An 18,178-nucleotide genomic window follows, 5' to 3' on the forward strand; every position below is an offset into this window, starting at 1 on the left:
CCGGTCGCTAGACTTGAGGCGCGCCGTCGGGAGCATGGACGCGCTAGTTGCTCGGTGCTCGGCGCGGCTGCAGCAGCAGGTGTGGGGCCGGGCGGGGCCGGGGGGACGCGGGGACGCGGGGCCGGGGGGCGGGACGGGGGGACGCGGGGCCGGGGGGCGGGGGGACGCGGGGCCGGGGGGACGCGGGGCCGGGGGGACGCGGGGCCGGGGGGACGCGGGGCCGGGGGGCGGGGCGGCGGGGCGGGACGGGGCCGAGGCCGGCGTCACCCCGCGGGGTGCGCCGAGGACAGGAGCGACGGGGCGGGAGCCTCAGCCCCCCCCCGCCCGCCCTCACCCCCCCATCCACATCCCCCCCGCCCGCCCTCTCCCCCCCTCACCCCCCCGCCTGCCCTCTCCCCCCCTCACCCCCCCCCGCCTGCCCTCACCCCCCCATCCACATCCCCCCCGCCCGCCCTCTCCCCCCCGTCCACATCCCCCCCGCCCGCCCTCTCCCCCCCTCACCCCCCCCCCGCCTGCCCTCACCCCCCGTCCACATCCCCCCCGCCCGCCCTCTCCCCCCCTCACCCCCCCGCCCGCCCTCTCCCCCCCTCACCCCCCCGCCCGCCCTCTCCCCCCCTCACCCCCCCGCCCGCCCTCTCCCCCCCTCACCCCCCGCCCTCCCTCACCCCCCCCGCCCTCACCCCCCCTGCCCCTCTTCACCCTCCCTTTACCGCCTCCCCCTCGCCCCATTATAAAATCCGCCCCCCCTTGCCTGCACTCTTCCCTTTCTCTCCTGTTAGTTCTCCAAACTCCGTCCTGCGGCCTGCCTCCTCCTCCCATGCCTCCCTCCTTTCCCGGCCCGTCCCCCCCCCCCCCCCCTGCCTCACAGTTCACCAGATGGACAAAGCCCCCCCCCCTCCCGGCCACGCACCAGCCTGAGGGTCCCAGGGCCAGGCCAGCCCCAGCAGGGGGGTGTACAGCCTGAAATGAAGGCCTGGCTGGAGGGGCAGGGTGCCAGCCTGGAGCGACAGCGCTGGGGACCTGGAGCCTCAGGACAGGCCTTAAAAAGTCATGATGATGAAAGCCGGGCGCTGGTGGCTCACGCCTGTAATCCTAGCTATCAGGAGGCTGAGATCTGAGGATCGCGGTTCAAAGCCAGCCCGGGCAGGAGAGACCGTGAGACTCCTATCTCCAATAAACCACCAGAAAGCCGGAAGTGGCGCTGTAGCTCAAGTGGTAGAGCGCTCGCCTTGAGCTGAAGAGCTGAGGGACAGCACCCAGGCCCAGAGTTCAAGCCCCACGACCGACAAAAAAAAAAAAAAAAAGTCATGATGATGAGCTGGGAGAGGAGCCGGAGTCTGGGGAAAAACCATCCTCACCTCTGTGTCTCTGTGTCTCTCTCTCGCGAGGAGATGGAAGAAGGGAATAGTTCCTCGGGCCACCTGCCTTACGGCGCCAGGCTCACGGTGGTCCCACTGCGTTTTTACAGGAAAAAGAGATTAAGTCTCTGACTTCCGAGATCGACCGGTTGAAAAACGGCGACTATTTAGAAACAACTGTAAATTTGGAGAAATTGCAAGAAGAAAACCTAAAACTAAAGTATCGGCTGAATATACTCCAAAAGGTGAGCGCTCCAGTATCTTTTTATAAATCTTTGTGAGTAATCTGTGCCCGGTGGGATGTTGGAAAAGCGGGTAGAAATGGTGTCTGTCCCCCTGCCTTAGACAAGACAGGGCTGAGCATGTGACCCAGCGGGCACTGCGATGGCAGCCTGGTAACTCTTAGTCTGAAGTAGTGCTTGTGGTGAGACAGTCCACTGTAGTCCAGCTGGAATTGGATTCTTCCATTTTCCTGCCTCTGGGACTTCAAGGTGTGCACCACCATGCCTGGCAGCACAGGTTTTCTTTTCTCTTTGTCCTTCTTTCTTTCTTGCCCTGAAAGTGCTAGGAAAGTGGTAAAAATTGAAGCTAAAGGGCTTAGAGCCTCAAGTCCACCAGACCCAGGTTTGGGTCTACTGGCCTTCGTGATTCACCGTCAGAAACTGATCCCTTGTAGGCTGGATTAAATGGGACCAGCCCAAAGGCTTGAGCTCTGGGCGTGGAGATAACGTTACACCCGACCTCTAGGAGGCTGGAACAGTGAGGTACAAATGGCCAGGGGACAGCCCTACAGCCAAAGGTAGGGTTACTGTCTGAGGGAGTTATGCATAACAGCAGACCTCCAGGCCTAGATGAGTGAATAGAACGGTTTTGGTTTTTGTTGTTATTTTGAGTCTCCTGGCCTTGGGTTTCGGGCCTAGATGGGCAAGTTGAACTGTTTTTGTTTTTGTTGTTGTTTTGTGTCTGAAGGCCTAGGCTCTGTCCCTCAGCTTCTTTTGCTCAAGGCTAGTCCTCTACCACTAGAGCCACAGTGCCACTCCCGGCCTTTTCTGAGTAGTTTATTGGTGATTAGAGTCTCACGGATTTTCCTGTCTGGGCTGACTTGGAACCACAGTCCTCAGATCTCAACCTCCTACTGAGTAGCTAGGATTACAGGCATGAGCTGACACCACCCAGCCAAGAACTGTTATTTCAAAAATATTCCTGGTCTGATTACAGTTTTTGTGAAAGTTTTTTGCTCATTTTTAAATCATTACTTCTACCTTGCTCTTTTTTGGTGGGGAGGGGGCATCTACCAGTACCGGTGCTTGAACTACAGGCCTTGAGCTCTCTTAGATATTTTGAGATGGTGCCCCACTAATTGAGCCATACCTCTTCCAGTTCTGTACTGGTTCATTGGAGGCGAGTTTCACGGGCATGTCTGCCGGGGCTGGTTTTGAATCTCCTTGCAGAGTAGCTAGGATTACAGGCTACTGCCCCTATCTGAAAAAGGGAAATGCTTAACTTTCTCTGGCCTAAAAGTTATTTTTCTTTTTTGTTGTATTGCATCATTTGTGGGTATTCCATCTGAATTTTACAACTTTTCCCCCCATGAATCTTGTGTTCTGTTCATTAAGGGCCTCATAATGTAGGTTTTATCTTTTGTATTTGTGTTTTTTGTGCCTTTCCTGAGGCTTTTTTTGCTCAAGGCTAGCCTTCTACCACTTGAGTCACAGTTCTGCTTCTGGATTTTGGGGTGTTTATTAGAGATAAGAGTCTCAGCAGCCGGGTGCTGGTGGCTCACGCCTGTAATCCTAGCTACTCAGGAGGCTGAGATCTGAGGATTGCGGTTCAAAGCCAGCCCGGGCAGGAGAGACCGTGAGACTCCTATCTCCAATAAACCACCAGAAAACCGGAAGTGGCGCTGTAGCTCAAGTGGTAGAGCGCTCGCCTTGAGCTGAAGAGCTGAGGGACAGCGCCCAGGCCCAGAGTTCAAGCCCCACGGCCGACAAAAAAAAAAAAAAAAGTCTCAGCAGACTTTCCTTCTGGGCTGTCTTTGACCCTCCTGAGTAGCTAGGCTCATACGAAGTTTTACGAAATAAAAAAAGGAGCTTGCGTCAGGTTTTTTGCTTGCCTTTCAGGTTTGCTGAGGACTCATCCTAATGTATGACCTCATTCCCATAATTGTTTCCTGGTGTGGCTGCTCTTCCTGAGCCAGCCCACTCTCCTGCCTGGGTCCTGCTTACTCCATTCCCAGATCTGTTATCTAGCAGGGGATCTGCTGTGCTTGACCTTCCTGAACTCATGACTTTTCTCCCGCAGACTCGTCATCAAAGAGCCTCCCACTTTTCTGGTTACAACATTCACTCTTCTCTGATGTGTCCTGAATTCTGTTGTGTATTGAGACGAAGTCTGGTTGTGTGGCCCAGGCTAACCGTGAACTTTGAGTCCTGTCTGGGCCGTGTAGCTAGCTGACTTTTCATCTGGTTTGCTGGAAGGGGCTCACTCAGTCAGTGTTGGTTATTACTGAAGTAAGTCTCAGTGTCTTCCAGACTTGAAGAGGATTCTGTCAGCTTTTGTACACCTTCCTCTTGGTATTTGTTCTGATAAAAATAAATGAAGAGCCTGGCACTAGTGGCTCACGCCTGTAATCCTAGCTACTTAGGAAGCTGAGATCTGAGGATCGCGGTTCAAAGCCAGCCAGGGCAAGAAAGTCCATGAAACTTTTTTTTTGGGGGGGGGGTCCGGTTGTGGGGCCTGAACTCTGTGCCTGGGCGCTGCCCCTCAGCTCTTCAGCTCAAGGTGAGCACTCTACCACTTGAGCCACAGCGCCACTTCTGGCTTTTTTTTTTCTACTTATGTGGTGCTGAGGAATTAAACCCAGGGCCTCATGCATTCAAGGCAAGTGCTCTACCGCTGAGCCACCTTCCCAGCCAATAAACTACCAGAAAACTGGAAGTGGTGCTGTAGCTCAAGTGGTAGGGTGCTTGCCTTGAGCTGAAGAGCTGAGGGACAGAGCTCAGGCCCAGAGTTCAAGCCCCACGACCGACAAAAAGAAAAAAGAAAAAAATGTAGAAATAAGACCTCAGGCAGGCTCTCGCAGCTCACACCTGTAATCCAACCTGTTCAGCGAGCTGAAAGTTAAAGATAGCACATGCAGTTGAATCCTTGAAACTCTCATCCTTCAGTTTAACAGCAAAAAGCCACAAGTGGAGGTGTGGCTCCAGTGGTAGTACATCATCTTTAAAAATCTGAGTGGGAGTTCTAAGCCCCAGTACAGACACTAAGAACAAAGAAAGCGGAAGGACCTCAGAGCGTCCCCTGAAGGGACTCGTTGGCTGCCCCGTTGCACGGCTCAGCGCATCTCCGGGAGGACAGCCGTGTGCACAAGCGCCTGTTCTCCTCTGGTTTTTCCCCAGACGCGTCAGTGTTGGGGGACATTCTGCGATTCTGTGTGGTGTATTGCTTCATGGGCGTGGTTTCCTTTTTCACGCAGAGTCTACAGGCAGAGAGGAACCGACCCACTAAGAACATGATCAACATCCACAGCCGCCTACAGGAAGTCTTCAGGTGCGCCATCAGGGCCGCCTACCCAGACCTGGAGAGCCCCCCTCTGGTCGTCACGCCCAGCCAGCAGCCCAAGTTTGGGGACTACCAGTGCAACAGTGCCATGGGCATTTCTCAGGTGACACGCTGCTCCCGTCCTCTGTGTGGGTCACGCTACCTGTGCATAGCGGATGGTTATGGCCTTCGTAAAAAAGGACGCAGCCTGGAAACGTGACAGGAGTGTTCCAGAGGTTTTTATTGGTGTACATTACTTGGCATGGGGTGGAGGGGGAAGCGCTCAGTGTTACGCTTCCACACGTGTTTACGCCATATCGTAATCATTCTTCCTGCCACAACAGGAATTTTCTGTTCAACTCTGTACAGACACTGGGTGTTTTTATTTGCAGTAGTTCTGGTTTGGTGCTTTCTTTCTGCCGTGGCCAGGGTTGCCATGTGCTTGTGGCTACTAGGAAGCAGGGAACTGAGCCAGGCAGATGCTCAGCAGCTACCCCAGCAATCACCTGCGGCTGTGACCGATGTCCTGCTGTGGCCTTGCAGAGAGAGCCAGAGCGTGTATGGTGGCTCTGTGGGAGGGCGGGCGGGAGGAGGCCCAGCTTCTGTGCAGCCTGCTTATTACTTAACAATTAGAAAGGTAGACTGTGGAGACTGGCTGCCTCAGTTCCGGCTCTGCTGTGCTTCCCAGTGTGCGTGCGATGCATCTGGGATGGAGATCTGCGTCTGTCCGCACCTCTCCCTTCTTCCTGGCCTGTTGGTGCTTTCGTTTGTGCCCCCACCGGGTGGTCGAGGAGTGTATCTCCTGTTTCGTCCCCCATCTCCCAGTAACTTGATAAAAGCCTGTCATGTAATCAGTTGTCTTACATGGTGTTACAGATGCTCAAAGCCAAGGAACAGAAAGTGAATCCAAGAGAAATCGCCCAGAACATTACCAAGCACTTGCCAGAAAACGAGTACATTGAAAACGTTGAAATCGCTGGTCCTGGTATGCTGTGTTACGCTCTTCCTTTGGTGTCTGGTTTTCCACTAGCACTGGAACTGGAACTATGAGGCTCACCTTCTTACCCGACTTTTCGATCCCTCTACCACTTGATCCTCTGGTTCCAGTTCTTTCTCTGGCTAATTGAAGATAAAGAGACACTCAGAAAGAGTCTGTCCAAGGCTGGCTTAGAACCTCAGTTCTCAGCTTCCTGAGTGGCTAGGATTACAGGAGTGAGCCACTGGCATCTGGCTTGTCTTTGTTCTCACCCACTCCCTTTTTAAATGTATTCCCTGCTCTACTCAACAACATAGTTTTTTTTTTTAATAGTTGTGTTGATGTTAAGTAGTTTATGAAATTAAGAAGGAAAAGGAGTATTCATCAAATTTATATCATAGGGCCAGGCACCATGGCTCACAACCTGTAATCCTAGCTACTCAGGAGGCTGAGATCTGAGGATTGTGGTTCAAAACCAGCCCAGGCAGGAAAGTTCCTGAGACTTACATCCAATTAATAACCAGAAGTGGCACTGTGTCTCAAAGTGGTAGAGTGGTAGCCTTGAGCAAAAAGGCTCAGGAATAGTACCCAAGCCCTGAGTTCAAGCCCCATAACTGACCCCCCCCATACACACACACACCAAAAAAAATCATGTCCTAGGGCCAGGGGTGTGACTCTAACAAAATGCTTGCCTGGCATGTACCACCCCACCTACCCCTAAAAAAATTGCCAGGAATGATACATGTAATCCCAGCTACTTAGACTGGGGCAGAAAGATTCCAAGTTCAAGGCCAGCCTGGGCAGCCAAGTGAGATCCTGACTAAAAGTTTTTAAAGAACCGGGATGGAGCAGGGTGTCTGTCTAGTTTGCAGAGGCCTTAGCTTTCATCCTCAGTACTTGCAAAGCGCACACACACAACAGCTCACCTTTGTGCACTGGACCAGGTGGTAAAAACCTCCCAGGACTACAAGCGGAGAAGTGGAGTTTGTCCCCCAGACTCAGCGACCGTTTTAGAGCTGCCATTAGGGGTGGGTTGCTTTGGCTCCTTTGGTTTTTCTTCAGGAAAAGCAGATCGATGATGGTCAGAACCGTGTTAAAGGTCTCTGCTTTCTGTTAAGCTGGAGTGAACGGGCCCTGAAATGAGCAGGAAGCTTTCAAGACAGGGGCAGGAGCACCAAGAGACCTAGATAAGGCCTCTGTGGTGCTGGGGGCCAGGTGGGGCTCGGGAGAGGGGTTCTGGGGCCCGAGGGGCTCAGGTAAGGACTCTGGGGGTTTGGTCTTGTGGAAAGGGCGGGGCCTTCTGACATGGTTCTCTTTTCCTCCATCAGGCTTCATTAATGTCCACCTCAGAAAAGACTTTGTGTCAGAGCGGTTGTCCCATCTCCTAGTGAACGGGGTTCACCTGCCTGCCCTGGGGAAGAATAAAAAGGTACGTGTGTGACCCTCAACACGAGTGCGTGGAAATGCCCCAGGGGGAAAGGGTCTTCGCTTCCCAATTATGAACACAGTTGTCAAATCACATTTCTAATGGGCCTGTGGGGCTCTCTCCACTTCATTATGACAGCGGAGGTAGAGAAGGACATGTACGCAGGTATACCCCAAAGAGACGGTGAGGGTATGCGTGAATCTGGTCAGCTATTGACATAGAAGTAGATGCCCAAGAAAATCCAGCACACGTGAATTGCAGCTGCCGCTGCCTGCCCAGATTCGATACATCATTAATCGGTGCCTGAGAATCTCTCCCCTCTCCGTGCAGGTTGTGGTTGACTTCTCCTCTCCCAACATAGCCAAGGAGATGCACGTGGGCCACCTGAGGTCCACCATCATCGGGGAGAGCGTGGCCCGCCTCTTTGAGTTTGCGGGCTACGATGTGCTGAGGTAGGTGTGTGTGCTTGCTGCTGCCACGGGCACCCTGCCCGCCCGACAGATTCACGCCAGGCCCTTGCCATGTGCCCTTTCCTTTCCTACCGTTCATAGACTGGAATGGGGTGGGGGATAAGTCCCCATTCCTCCCACCAGTAGAGGTTTGCTGAGTGCTCTCTGTGTCCCTAGTGGGGCAGGGGCAGGCCGGGACAGACTGTGTTGGGACACGATGGCCCTGTAGGAAATCGGGGTTTCTTCTGGCTAGTAGAGCAACATGAGCTAATTAAAGATGGCGTGGCCACAGGCTCGGTAAGCAGGTCGCTGTCCACTTGAGGAATTCATCTGGCATTTGACAAAATGAGAAAGGAATCACATCCATTAATAACATTTGGGCCAGATGTTGCGGCTCAAGCCACAGGGAGCACAGACTGGACAACCATAATCTGAAGCCAGCTCAAGTCAAAACCGGGGAGGCCCTATCAAAGAACAGTGCAGACACGCTGACCTGTGTCTCTATTCCAGCTACTCTGGAAGTGACCTAGGCAGAGAGCAAGAGACTCCAGCGGGCGCTGGCGGACCACACCTATCACTGTAGCCACTCTGGAGGCTCGCAATTCAAAGCCGGCCTGGGCGCTGTCCCTCAGCTCAAGGCGAGCGCTCTACCACTTGAGCCACAGCACCACTTCTGGTTTTCTGGTGGTTCATTGGAGATAAGTCTCACGGACTTTTCCTACCTGGGCTGGCTTTGAACCGTGATCCTCAGATCTCTCAGCCTCCTGTGTAACAAGGATGACAGGCGTGAGCCACCAGCGTCTGGAACCAAAGATTCTTACTTATCTCTTCTCAAAAGCCAGAAGTGGAGCTGCTGACTGTGTGTGATCTTCAGCCGTGTCATTGTGCTTTGGTGTCAGGTTGAACCACGTGGGAGACTGGGGGACCCAGTTTGGCATGCTCATCGCCCACCTGCAGGATAAGTTCCCAGACTACCTCACAGTGTCCCCTCCCATTGGAGATCTCCAGGCCTTCTACAAGGTGTGCCACCTTTATTAGTAGCATACTGTTTGTTACCATTCTGTGTCTTTGTCAAGGGTGGCGGCTCATGCCTTTAATCCTAGTTTGTCAGGGGTGGTGGCTCAAGCCTTTAATCCTAGCTGCAGCCTGGACAGGCAAGACTGAGACATTTTTTGGCCAGTCCTGTGGCTTGAACTCAGGGCAGTGTCTCTGAGCTTCTTTACTGAAGGCTAGCGCTCTACCATTTGAGACACAGCACCACTTCCAGCTTTTTCTGTTTGTTTGTTTAGTACTGAGTAATGGAACCCAGCTCCATGCATGTTAGGCAAGCAGTCCCACTAAGCCACATTCCCAACCCAGGACTGTGATACTTTTACCTCCAATCACTGGAAATAGAGCTGTGGGTCAGTGGTAGAGTGCTAGCCTTAAGCAGGAAAGCTCAGGGTCAGCACTACAGCATAAAAGGAAAGAGCACTCTGTGTCTCCTTAGGCTGTCAGGAAGAGTATCTGACATCTACTACACAGAGTTATGTTGTGGCTCTGCTACACAGACATGTACTTTCTTACTTTACTATTTTTTTCTTTTCATGCTGATCCTGGGGCTTGAACTCAGGGCTTGTGCACTGTCCTTGAGCTTGGTAGTTTGCTGGAGATCAAAAGTGTCATGGACTTTTCTTGCTTCAACTGACCTTTGAACCATGATCCTCAGATCGCAGCCTCCTGAGTAGCTAGGATGACAGGCATGAGCTGCTAGTGCCCAGCAGAGGTGGTTTCTTATCATTGCAAAACACAGGAATGTTTTTACACACACGTGCCTCCCGGGTAGCTAGTGAAACTATGTCACGCACATGGAAACACCCTCAGAGGTGGGCTGTGCCATCCAGGTCCATCTGTGTGACTGCCTAGCAACAGCCCTGTGGCCCTCTGTACCCACGGCCCCCACACTGAGTTCCTCCACTCCAGGCCACATTGTTAAGGGCGATCAACCACCCCGGGCCCCACACGCTAGGCAGAAGCTCACCAGCTCACCACAGAGCCGCCTCCCCAGCCATTAGAACGTTTTTTGTTTTTGGTTTTTTTTTTTTGGTGCTTGCCCTTGAACTCAGGGCCTGAGCACAGTCCCTGAGTTGTTTGTTTTGACAGAAGATCTTGCCAAGTTGGTGATACACCCCTTTCAGCCCCAAATCCCCTTAACTTGTGGCAGCATCCTTGGCTACAATGTAAAGGGAGTGTTCTGCTGTATGTTTTCACATGTGTGTGTGTGCGTGCATGCATGCATGCCAGTGTCCAGAAGTGAGCAGATGCCATCTCTGGAAGAGTGGGATTGGGTCTTAAGTTCAAACCTCACTCCTTTTACAACACAGGAATCTAAGAAGAGGTTTGATAGTGAAGAAGACTTTAAGAAGCGCGCGTACCAGTGTGTGGTTCTGCTGCAGAGTAAAAACCCGGACATAATTAAAGCCTGGAACCTCATCTGTGACGTGTCCCGTGCGGGTGAGTTTCTGGAACATTCAATCAGCTGTGTGTAATCTTCTTGAGCCTTTATGTTTCTTTATCATGGTGTGCTAAGGACCAAACCTGAATGCTGTGCACATGATTCACAGTTGAGCCACGTCCCTAAACTTGAGTGTGAGCAGGAAGATTTTGCTTAAATGTTTTGAAATGAACAGCTCAGAAAGGTCAAGTGTGGACATACCTTAGTCACACCGGAGGATTTCTTTATAGGCTTTCCACAAATGTATAGAGTGTGTCCGCCAGCCCCGCCTCCCCATCACCCTCCCCCCACGGAAAACAGTGCAAAAGGATTTCATGTTGTGTTTTCAGACATGCAGGTTGTCTGCTTGTGTGTCATTTTCACCCCTGGCTAGTCCCTCTTCCTAGCAGCGGCTGCTTTCACTGAGGTTGCTATGCTGTTTTATTAATGTCCATCAGTTCACCCTCCTGCTTTCTGCGTTTGTCCATGTATGTCTGCTCGTGTGTACAGGTGCAGGTGTGTGTCCATGTCCATGACTGTCTTGGGCATCTCACCTCCACACCTGAACAAAACCATCGATACCCTCTTGTTTGCGCTTTGTCTGTCCTGCTCAGTGTGACGTTCTCTAGCTGCACCCCTTCCTGCAGATGATGGCATTTCACCTTTCTTGCTGGCTGTGTCATAGTCCATATTCTCCTTTGCCACCTGTGTTGGGCACCTTGGCTGTGGTGAGCAGGGCTGCAGTAAATAGATACGCAGTTGTCTTGCTGGTGTATTGATTGACTGCCCAAGAGAGGTGCTGTGTGGTATAAGGAAGGTCTCAGTTTTTTAGGAACCTCCGTGCTGAACTTTACGTTCCCACTAACAGTGTGCATTCTTGCCAGAATTTCTTGACTGGATGGTTGCAGTTCTGACTAGGATAGAATAGAAAGTTATGATTTTGATTTGCATTTCCTCTGTGGCTAAGGATGTTGAACCCTTTTCTTTCCCCCAGTCTTGGGGCTTGAACTCTGGGTCTGAGTGCTGTCACCCAGCTCCTTTTGCTCAAGGCTAGCACTCTTACCACTTGGGCCACTTCCTACTTTTCTGTAATTGAGGATAAAAGTCTCACGGACTTCTTGCCCGAGCTGACTTCAGATCACAATCCTCAGAGGCCAGCTATTGGTGGTGTAGCTGGCAAAGGTGGTCTGCCTTTGTGTAGGTTGTCTCTGGGTTCTGGTGACTGTTTTGCTGGGTGGAAACTCTAATCTGATAAAGTCCTCCTGCAGTTCCCACAGCCATCCTCCGGGCAGCTGGAATCACTCAGAAAACACTTACCAGGGCCTTCCAAGGCTTCCCTGCCCCAAGCCTCCCATGGAGCGCTTTGGACTTGTTTTATTTGTATTGGGTGGGAGCCCCGGATCCAGTGTTGGTTTGCTGCAAACAGGCACCACGGTTCCAGCACCATTTATAGAAGGGGTTGTCTTTTCTCTAGTGTATGTTTTTGGTTCCTCTGCTCAAAAATTAGCCAGCAGTAGCTCTGGGTTTTCTACTCTCTTCCATTGAACTCCCGTTTAGTTTTTGTGCTGGTACCGAGCTGAGTTGTTCGCTGTGTAGCGTAATTACAAGTGTGGTATTGTGAGGACTCCAGCACCGCTCTTTTTACTTAGAATAACTTTTCGCTGTTTGAGGTGTTTTATACTTCTGTGTTTTGGGATTGACTTTAATTCTGTCATGAATAATGCTGGGATTTGGATGAACCCTGAATCAGATCTATAGATTGCTTTTGGTATTATGGCTACGTTATTTGTGTGGGAAGATCTTTTCATCTTTGGTATCTTCGGTTTGTGTTTTGTGCCACTTCTGGTCTTGCGGGCATGTTGTCCTTTAGCTCTTTTACACTTCCGCTTGAGCCACAGTTCTACTTGTGGCTTTTTGTTGGTTACTTTAGCAGTCTGACTTTCCTGCCTGGCTGGCTTCCAACTGCAGGTGTCAGATTTCAGAGCCTCTTGAGTAGCTAGGATTAAAGTTATGAGCCATTCTATCCAGCTTTCTTTCAGGGTCTTTGGTTTGTCTAAGGGCTTGTACTCGGGGGCGTGGGTCCTAACCCTCATCATTTTTGCCGAAGGCTGATGTTTTGGCCCTGGAGCCACAGCTTCACTTCCAGTTTTTGGTAGGTAGAAGTGAGAGTCTCGTGGATTTTTTTTTTTTCCTGCCTGGGCTGGATTTGAGCCATGATCCTCAGATCTCAGTACCCTGAGTAGGTAGGATTTGGGTGTTAGCCACTGTTTCTGGCTCCTTCCAGGTTTCATAGTTTTCATTGGCTTTCACTTCCTGGGTTAATACCTAGATGTTACTGTTTTTGAGTCTGTTGTTTTTCTGCTTTGTTTCTTGTTATTGGTATATAAAAACTATTGGGTTTTGGCTATTGGTTTCATACGTTGGTTCTGAACTTTTTGGGGGGAGTCTATTAGGGACTTAAGTAGAGAGTCAGATCATCTGCTCTTAGGGACGTCTTCCTTCACAACTTTAATTTTTCTCTTTTACTGCTCTTTCACCTGACTTCAGGGACAACAGTTCCACTTTTTTTCCCCACTTAATATGGAAGTGGCTATAGGTATATACAGCCTTTATTAATTTCAGATACATTCCTCTATTCCTAGTTTCTTCAGAGACTTTAACGTAGGAGGTTGTTGAATTTTGCCAAAGGCCTTTTCTGCATTGTTGAGACGGCCGTGTGGCTTTTGTTCTTGATTCTTTTTTGTGATGTGATATATTTAGTGATTTGTGTATTTTGCACATGCATGCCTGCAGTGGACCACCTTGGGTATGGTATACGATCTATTTAATGTGGTGCTGTTGAATTCAGTTTGCATGGATTTTGTTGAGATATGTGTGTATCAGCATTCATCAAGTTGCTTCGTAGAATTGAGTATTCATTAGTGTTCCTTCCCCTGTTGTTTTTCAGGCTAGATAGCGGGGAATTCTGTGAAAACTTCACAAAATTCCCCTGCAAATTGACTTGTCTTGGGGTTCCTTCATTTCTGCCCTAATTTCCACTATTTTTCTGTGCCGGGCACTGGTGGCTCACGCCTGTAATCCTAGTGACTCAGGAGGCTGAGATCTGAGGATCGTGGTTCAAAGCCAGCCCAGGCAGGAAAGGCTGTGAAAATCTTACCTCCAGTAAACTAGCAGAAGTTGCGCTGTGGCTCAAGTGCTTGCTTTGACCTGAAGAGCTGAGGCAGCACTCAGGCCCAGTGTTGAAGCCCCATGACCAACAAAAGAAAAAGGAAAATACTCAGGTGTGGCTGGTTCCTGGCCTGTGCTCGTGGCAAAGGTTCCAAGTGCAGGGCCACGCACCCTCCTCCAGCAGCCTCTTGGTGGCCGGGGCAGTAGGCCCAGGCCTCGCTGCCAGGCCCCTTGCGGTACTGAGAGATGCTCTGCGGCCAACACACCTAAAAGACACCCTGGTTTCCCGAAATGGCAGCGTGTGAGAGTCTGTGTCAGACTGCTTTACTGAATGTAATTTATTTCCTGTGTTTTTTTAATTACAGCTATTTTTCAATATAAGGTGTTCATAATTGTACTCTGGGTTGTTTTTCCTTCAGAATTTAGTAAAATCTACGATGCGCTGGACATCTCTTTAATCGAGAGGGGAGAATCCTTTTACCAGGACAGGATGCCAGTTGTTGTGAAGGAGCTTGAGGATAAAGGTAGGCTGTGGGAGGTGTGGTCTGACGCAGGTCCTACTGTGTGTCCCAGCTGCGCTCCAAAGCCCATGAGCTTCCTGTCCCCACCGCAGCCCCCTCCCAGCACTTGCAGTGTCTCTGAACTCTTCAGCACAGGCACGGGTGGAGAGGACTCGTAGTAAGCCCCAGTGCACATCCCCAGCCCTCAGCCCGTCGGTTAGGACCGCGGGCTGGCCCTTGTCTGTATCTCCCCCCTTTTTTTTTCTTTTCACCAGTCCTGGGGCTTGAACTCAGGGCCTGGGCGCTGTCCCTGAGCTTCTGTTTTGGTCAAGGCTAGCTCTCTGCCCCTTGAGCCACAGCTCCCCTTCCGGCTCTTTCTATGTATTTGGTACTGAGGCATCGAACCCAGGGCCTCACGCGTGGTAGGCCATCGCTCTACCACTGAGCCGCCTTCCCGGCCCCACCTCCCACATCACTGACCGAGGTTCCTGCTGTTCTGCGCTAGGGTTTGTGCAGGTGGACGAGGGCAGGAAGATAATGTTTGTCCCGGGGTGCTCCGTACCCCTGACCGTCGTGAAGTCGGACGGGGGCTACACCTACGACACCTCGGACCTGGCTGCCATCAAACAGAGGCTGCTGGAGGAGAAGGCGGACATGATCATCTACGTGGTGGACAGCGGGCAGGTATGCAGCGGAGAGGCAGGGCTGTGGCCCTGGAGGGCCAGCCAGCCTCCCACGCATCCAGATGTGCAGCAGTCCAGTGTCCCTGGGGACTGCGGGAGGGGTGGGGCTCAGCTGCTCTTCCTCTTCCTGAGGTGAGCTTTGCTTTTTTTTGGCGGGGGGGGGGGGGGGGGAGGTCTAGTTGTGGGCCTGGACGCTGTCCCTCAGCTCTTCAGCTCAAGGCGAGCGCTCCACCACTGAGCCACCTTCCCAGCCCAGGTTTGCTTATTTTTGAGCTGGGGTCTCACTCACTCTAGTACGTAGCCTAGGCTGAGCTGTGAATCAGAATCCTCCTCCCTCAGCCTCTCCAGTGCCAGGACAACAGACACAACTTCTTTTTATTTACTCATTCATGCGCTTTTCCACTGGTGCCTGGGATTGAACCTGGAGCCTGGCTCATGCTAAGGGAGTGCGGTGTGCGGTGGGCTGGCGGGGCCCAGGCTCCCGCGCCGATGCGCCCGCCGTGAGCCAGCACCCAGCTCTGGGTTCAGAGCCACCCTCACTCACTCCCGCCTCCCCGCTCTCCCCAGGCTGTGCACTTCCAGACGGTGTTTGCGGCTGCTCAGATGATGGGCTGGTATGACCCTCAGGTGACCCGCGTGACCCACGCCGGCTTCGGCGTGGTGCTTGGCGAGGACAAGTAAGTGGGCCCCCACGCCTGTCCCCTCCACCGCTGAGCTGTGGGTGTCCACGCCTGTCCCCTCCACTGCTGAGCTGTGGGTGCCCCCACACCTGTCCCCTCCACCACTGAGCTGTGGTTGGGGCTCTAGCTCAGGCCCCGCCTTAGCCTTCCCCCTGGGCACCAATTGCAGATAGCCCCGCCCTCCTCTAGAAAGCGCTCCAGCTTTCCTGTGTGCTGCTGGAGTTGCCATGGCCAAGACACCAGGCAGCTGCATGTGTTGTGAAGGGGCACAGCAGCTAACGCGAGGCTGCATTCTAGGAAAGTAAGCCAGCTAGAAACGGCTGTTTCCTAGAGGCTGGCTGAGGCATGGGCTGAGAGCAGAGTAAAGAAGGATGGAACGTCAGACCTGTTCCTGGGAGGTCGGTTCCCGAGTCCAATCAATGGGGCGTCTGTGTGTTTTCAGGAAGAAGTTTAAGACACGCTCCGGTGAAACGGTGCGCCTTACAGACCTTCTGGAGGAGGGGATGAGGCGCTCCATGGACAAGCTGAAGGAGAAGGAACGGGACAAGGTAGGGCCCGGCCTCGCCCTGCAGCTGGCTTCCTCGCTCACGCCAGGCCAAGGCTGCGCTGTGGAGCCAGCTCCACACACTGGGGCTGAGAGCCTGTAGTGTGAGCGCGCCTTGCACGGCGGGCTGACGCACGGGGCGGACAACAGCCATTTCATAGTTCTTTGTCCGTCCTGAGGCCTGAGCTCTGGGCCTGGGCGCCGTCCCTCAGCTCTTCAGCTCAAGGCTAGCGCTCTACCATTTGAGCCACAGTGCCACTTCCGGCTTTTTCTGCTGATTTGGGGCCTCATGCATGCCAGGCAAGCACTCTACCATGAGCCACCTTCCCAGCCCCTCCTCGTTTTTGCTGTACTTTGTCTCTGCTCTTCTTTGGGGTTAGGTAACGTAGTGGAGGCTGGTCTCGGGCTTGTACTCTGAGGCCATCTCTCGTAGGGTGGTTGATTTTGGCTTTGGTTCCCTGCGCCGCAGGGGTGTGGCGGGGAGTCTTGAGGCGCGGCTCTGCCCTGTCAGGTCCTGACGGCTGAGGAGCTGCGGGCTGCGCAGAGCTCGGTGGCCTACGGCTGCATCAAGTACTCGGACCTGTCCCACAACCGGCTCAACGACTACGTCTTCTCCTTCGACAAGATGCTGGACGACCGCGGGAACACGGCCGCCTACCTGCTGTACGCCTTCACACGCATCCGGTAGGCCTCCGCTGGGCTCACCCCCTAGGGGTGTGCGCTCTCCCAGAAGCCCTGCCCTATGGGGGGCCTGCCAGACGTGGAAGGTCACGCCCGGATGCCGCACACGGCCGGTGCACAGGGCGCATTCCCCTAAGCCCAGCCCCGCGGGCACGCGGCAGCGCCCAGCCCCTGCCCCCCAGACAGAGCCCCCGCTTGCCTTGGCCGCAGGTCCATCGCGCGCCTGGCCAACGTGGATGAGCACACGCTCCAGAAGGCCGCCCTGGAGACCAAGATCAGCCTGGAGCACGAGAAGGAGTGGCGGCTGGGCCGCTGCCTCCTGCGCTTCCCCGAGGTCCTGCAGAAGACGCTGGACGACCTGTTCCTGCACTCGCTGTGCGACTACATCTACGAGCTGGCCACGACCTTCACCGACTTCTACGACAGCTGCTACTGCGTGGAGAAGGACCGGCAGACCGGTGAGGGCCCGGAGCTCACCTGGGGCTGGGGCTCGGCAGGGAGGGGCTCCCGGGCGCAGGCCGACCTCCCTTCTCTCTCTCCAGGCGCCGTGCTGAAGGTGAACATGTGGCGGTTACTGCTGTGCGAGGCCACGGCCACCATCATGGCCAAGGGCTTCGACATCCTGGGCATCAAGCCCGTGCAGAAGATGTGATCCTCCCGCCGGTGCTGGCTGCCTGGTTTTGAAACACAACAATCATGTAGATAGAACTTAGCAAAGATTATTTCTCAGCCATCTATGCAAATGTAATTCTTTCACATCTCTATTTCTAACAATAAAAAGAAAATTGACTTTCACAAGTACGCCTGTTTGTTTTTGAGCAATACCCCCGCAAGGCCAGGGGGCATGGTGGGGAGCCCCCCTGCACCTGCTCCAGTGAGGCCAGGCTCGCTGCCCAGCTCAGGGGCTGCCTGAGGGCACAGCTAACTCCAGGTCAAGTGTGAGTCACTCAGCGCCCGTCCCGGGCAAACCGAGGCCGGCCTGGCCCAAAGACCCTGTCTCCACCACAGTGCCTCCCAGAGGCCTGGCTGAGCACAGGGCAGGCGGGAAGCACCGCACCGGCCAGAGTGAGAGCCGGCTCAGCATGGATGGCCGCGTCCCACAAAGCCACCCAAGACAGCAGTGTGGACGGCCGCGTCCCACAAAGCCACCCAAGACAGCAGTGTGGCGAGACGCAGTCACAAAGCCACCCAAGACAGCAGTGTGGACGGCCGCGTCCCACAAAGCCACCCAAGACAGCAGCATGGACGGCTGCGTCCCACAAAGCCACCCAAGACAGCAGCGTGGACGGCTGCGTCCCACAAAGCCACCCAAGACAGCAGTGTGGACGGCCGCATCCCACAAAGACACCCAAGACAGCAGCATGGACGGCCGCGTCCCACAAAGCCACCCAGGACAGCAGCATGGACGGCCGCGTCCCACAAAGCCACCCAAGACAGCAGTGTGGACAGCCGTGTCCCACAAAGCCACCCAAGACAGCAGCATGGACGGCTGCGTCCCACAAAGCCACCCAAGACAGCAGCGTGGACGGCCGCGTCCCACAAAGACACCCAAGACAGCAGCATGGACGGCCGCGTCCCACAAAGCCACCCAAGACAGCAGTGTGGCAAGACGCAGTCACAAAGCCACCCAGGACAGCAGCATGGACGGCCGCGTCCCACAAAGCCACCCAAGACAGCAGTGTGGACAGCCGTGTCCCACA

At 53.7% G+C, this 18,178-nt stretch overlaps 1 protein-coding gene and 1 long non-coding RNA gene across 2 annotated transcripts; one reads left to right on the forward strand and one right to left on the reverse strand.

Annotated features, from left to right (window-relative positions):
* Window positions 1-17,269, forward strand: Rars1 (arginyl-tRNA synthetase 1). The gene is made up of 15 exons (XM_069993978.1): window positions 1-79; window positions 1,469-1,603; window positions 4,834-5,022; window positions 5,775-5,883; window positions 7,203-7,303; window positions 7,631-7,752; window positions 8,649-8,769; window positions 10,113-10,242; window positions 13,810-13,914; window positions 14,396-14,574; window positions 15,141-15,250; window positions 15,696-15,801; window positions 16,309-16,481; window positions 16,689-16,936; window positions 17,021-17,269. Exons 1-15 carry the CDS (start codon window positions 35-37, stop codon window positions 17,128-17,130), a joined length of 1,983 nt encoding a protein of 660 aa, XP_069850079.1. The 5' UTR covers window positions 1-34; the 3' UTR covers window positions 17,131-17,269.
* Window positions 5,878-17,101, reverse strand: LOC138808018 (uncharacterized). The gene is made up of 3 exons (XR_011366369.1): window positions 16,956-17,101; window positions 6,801-6,930; window positions 5,878-6,017 (listed from the first exon to the last, which is right to left on the reverse strand). It is a non-coding gene; the product is annotated as an uncharacterized lncRNA (long non-coding RNA).
* Window positions 17,270-18,178: the final 909 nt, after the last annotated feature.

Source organism: Dipodomys merriami, unplaced genomic scaffold (genome assembly GCF_024711535.1).
Source record: "Dipodomys merriami isolate MVZ:Mamm:240054 unplaced genomic scaffold, mDipMer1.0.p SCAF_44, whole genome shotgun sequence".
NCBI classification, from domain to species: Eukaryota; Metazoa; Chordata; class Mammalia; order Rodentia; family Heteromyidae; genus Dipodomys; species Dipodomys merriami.

What these genes read in the sequence shown, in the direction of transcription:
- Rars1 (XM_069993978.1), top strand. Translation starts at nt 35, where the DNA reads ATGGACGCGCTAGTTGCTCGGTGCTCGGCGCGGCTGCAGCAGCAG. An exon ending in CCCTGGGGAAGAATAAAAAG is followed by an intron (nt 7,304 to 7,630) that starts GTACGTGTGTGA and finishes CTCTCCGTGCAG; the next exon opens with GTTGTGGTTGACTTCTCCTC. An exon ending in GCGGGCTACGATGTGCTGAG is followed by an intron (nt 7,753 to 8,648) that starts GTAGGTGTGTGT and finishes CTTTGGTGTCAG; the next exon opens with GTTGAACCACGTGGGAGACT.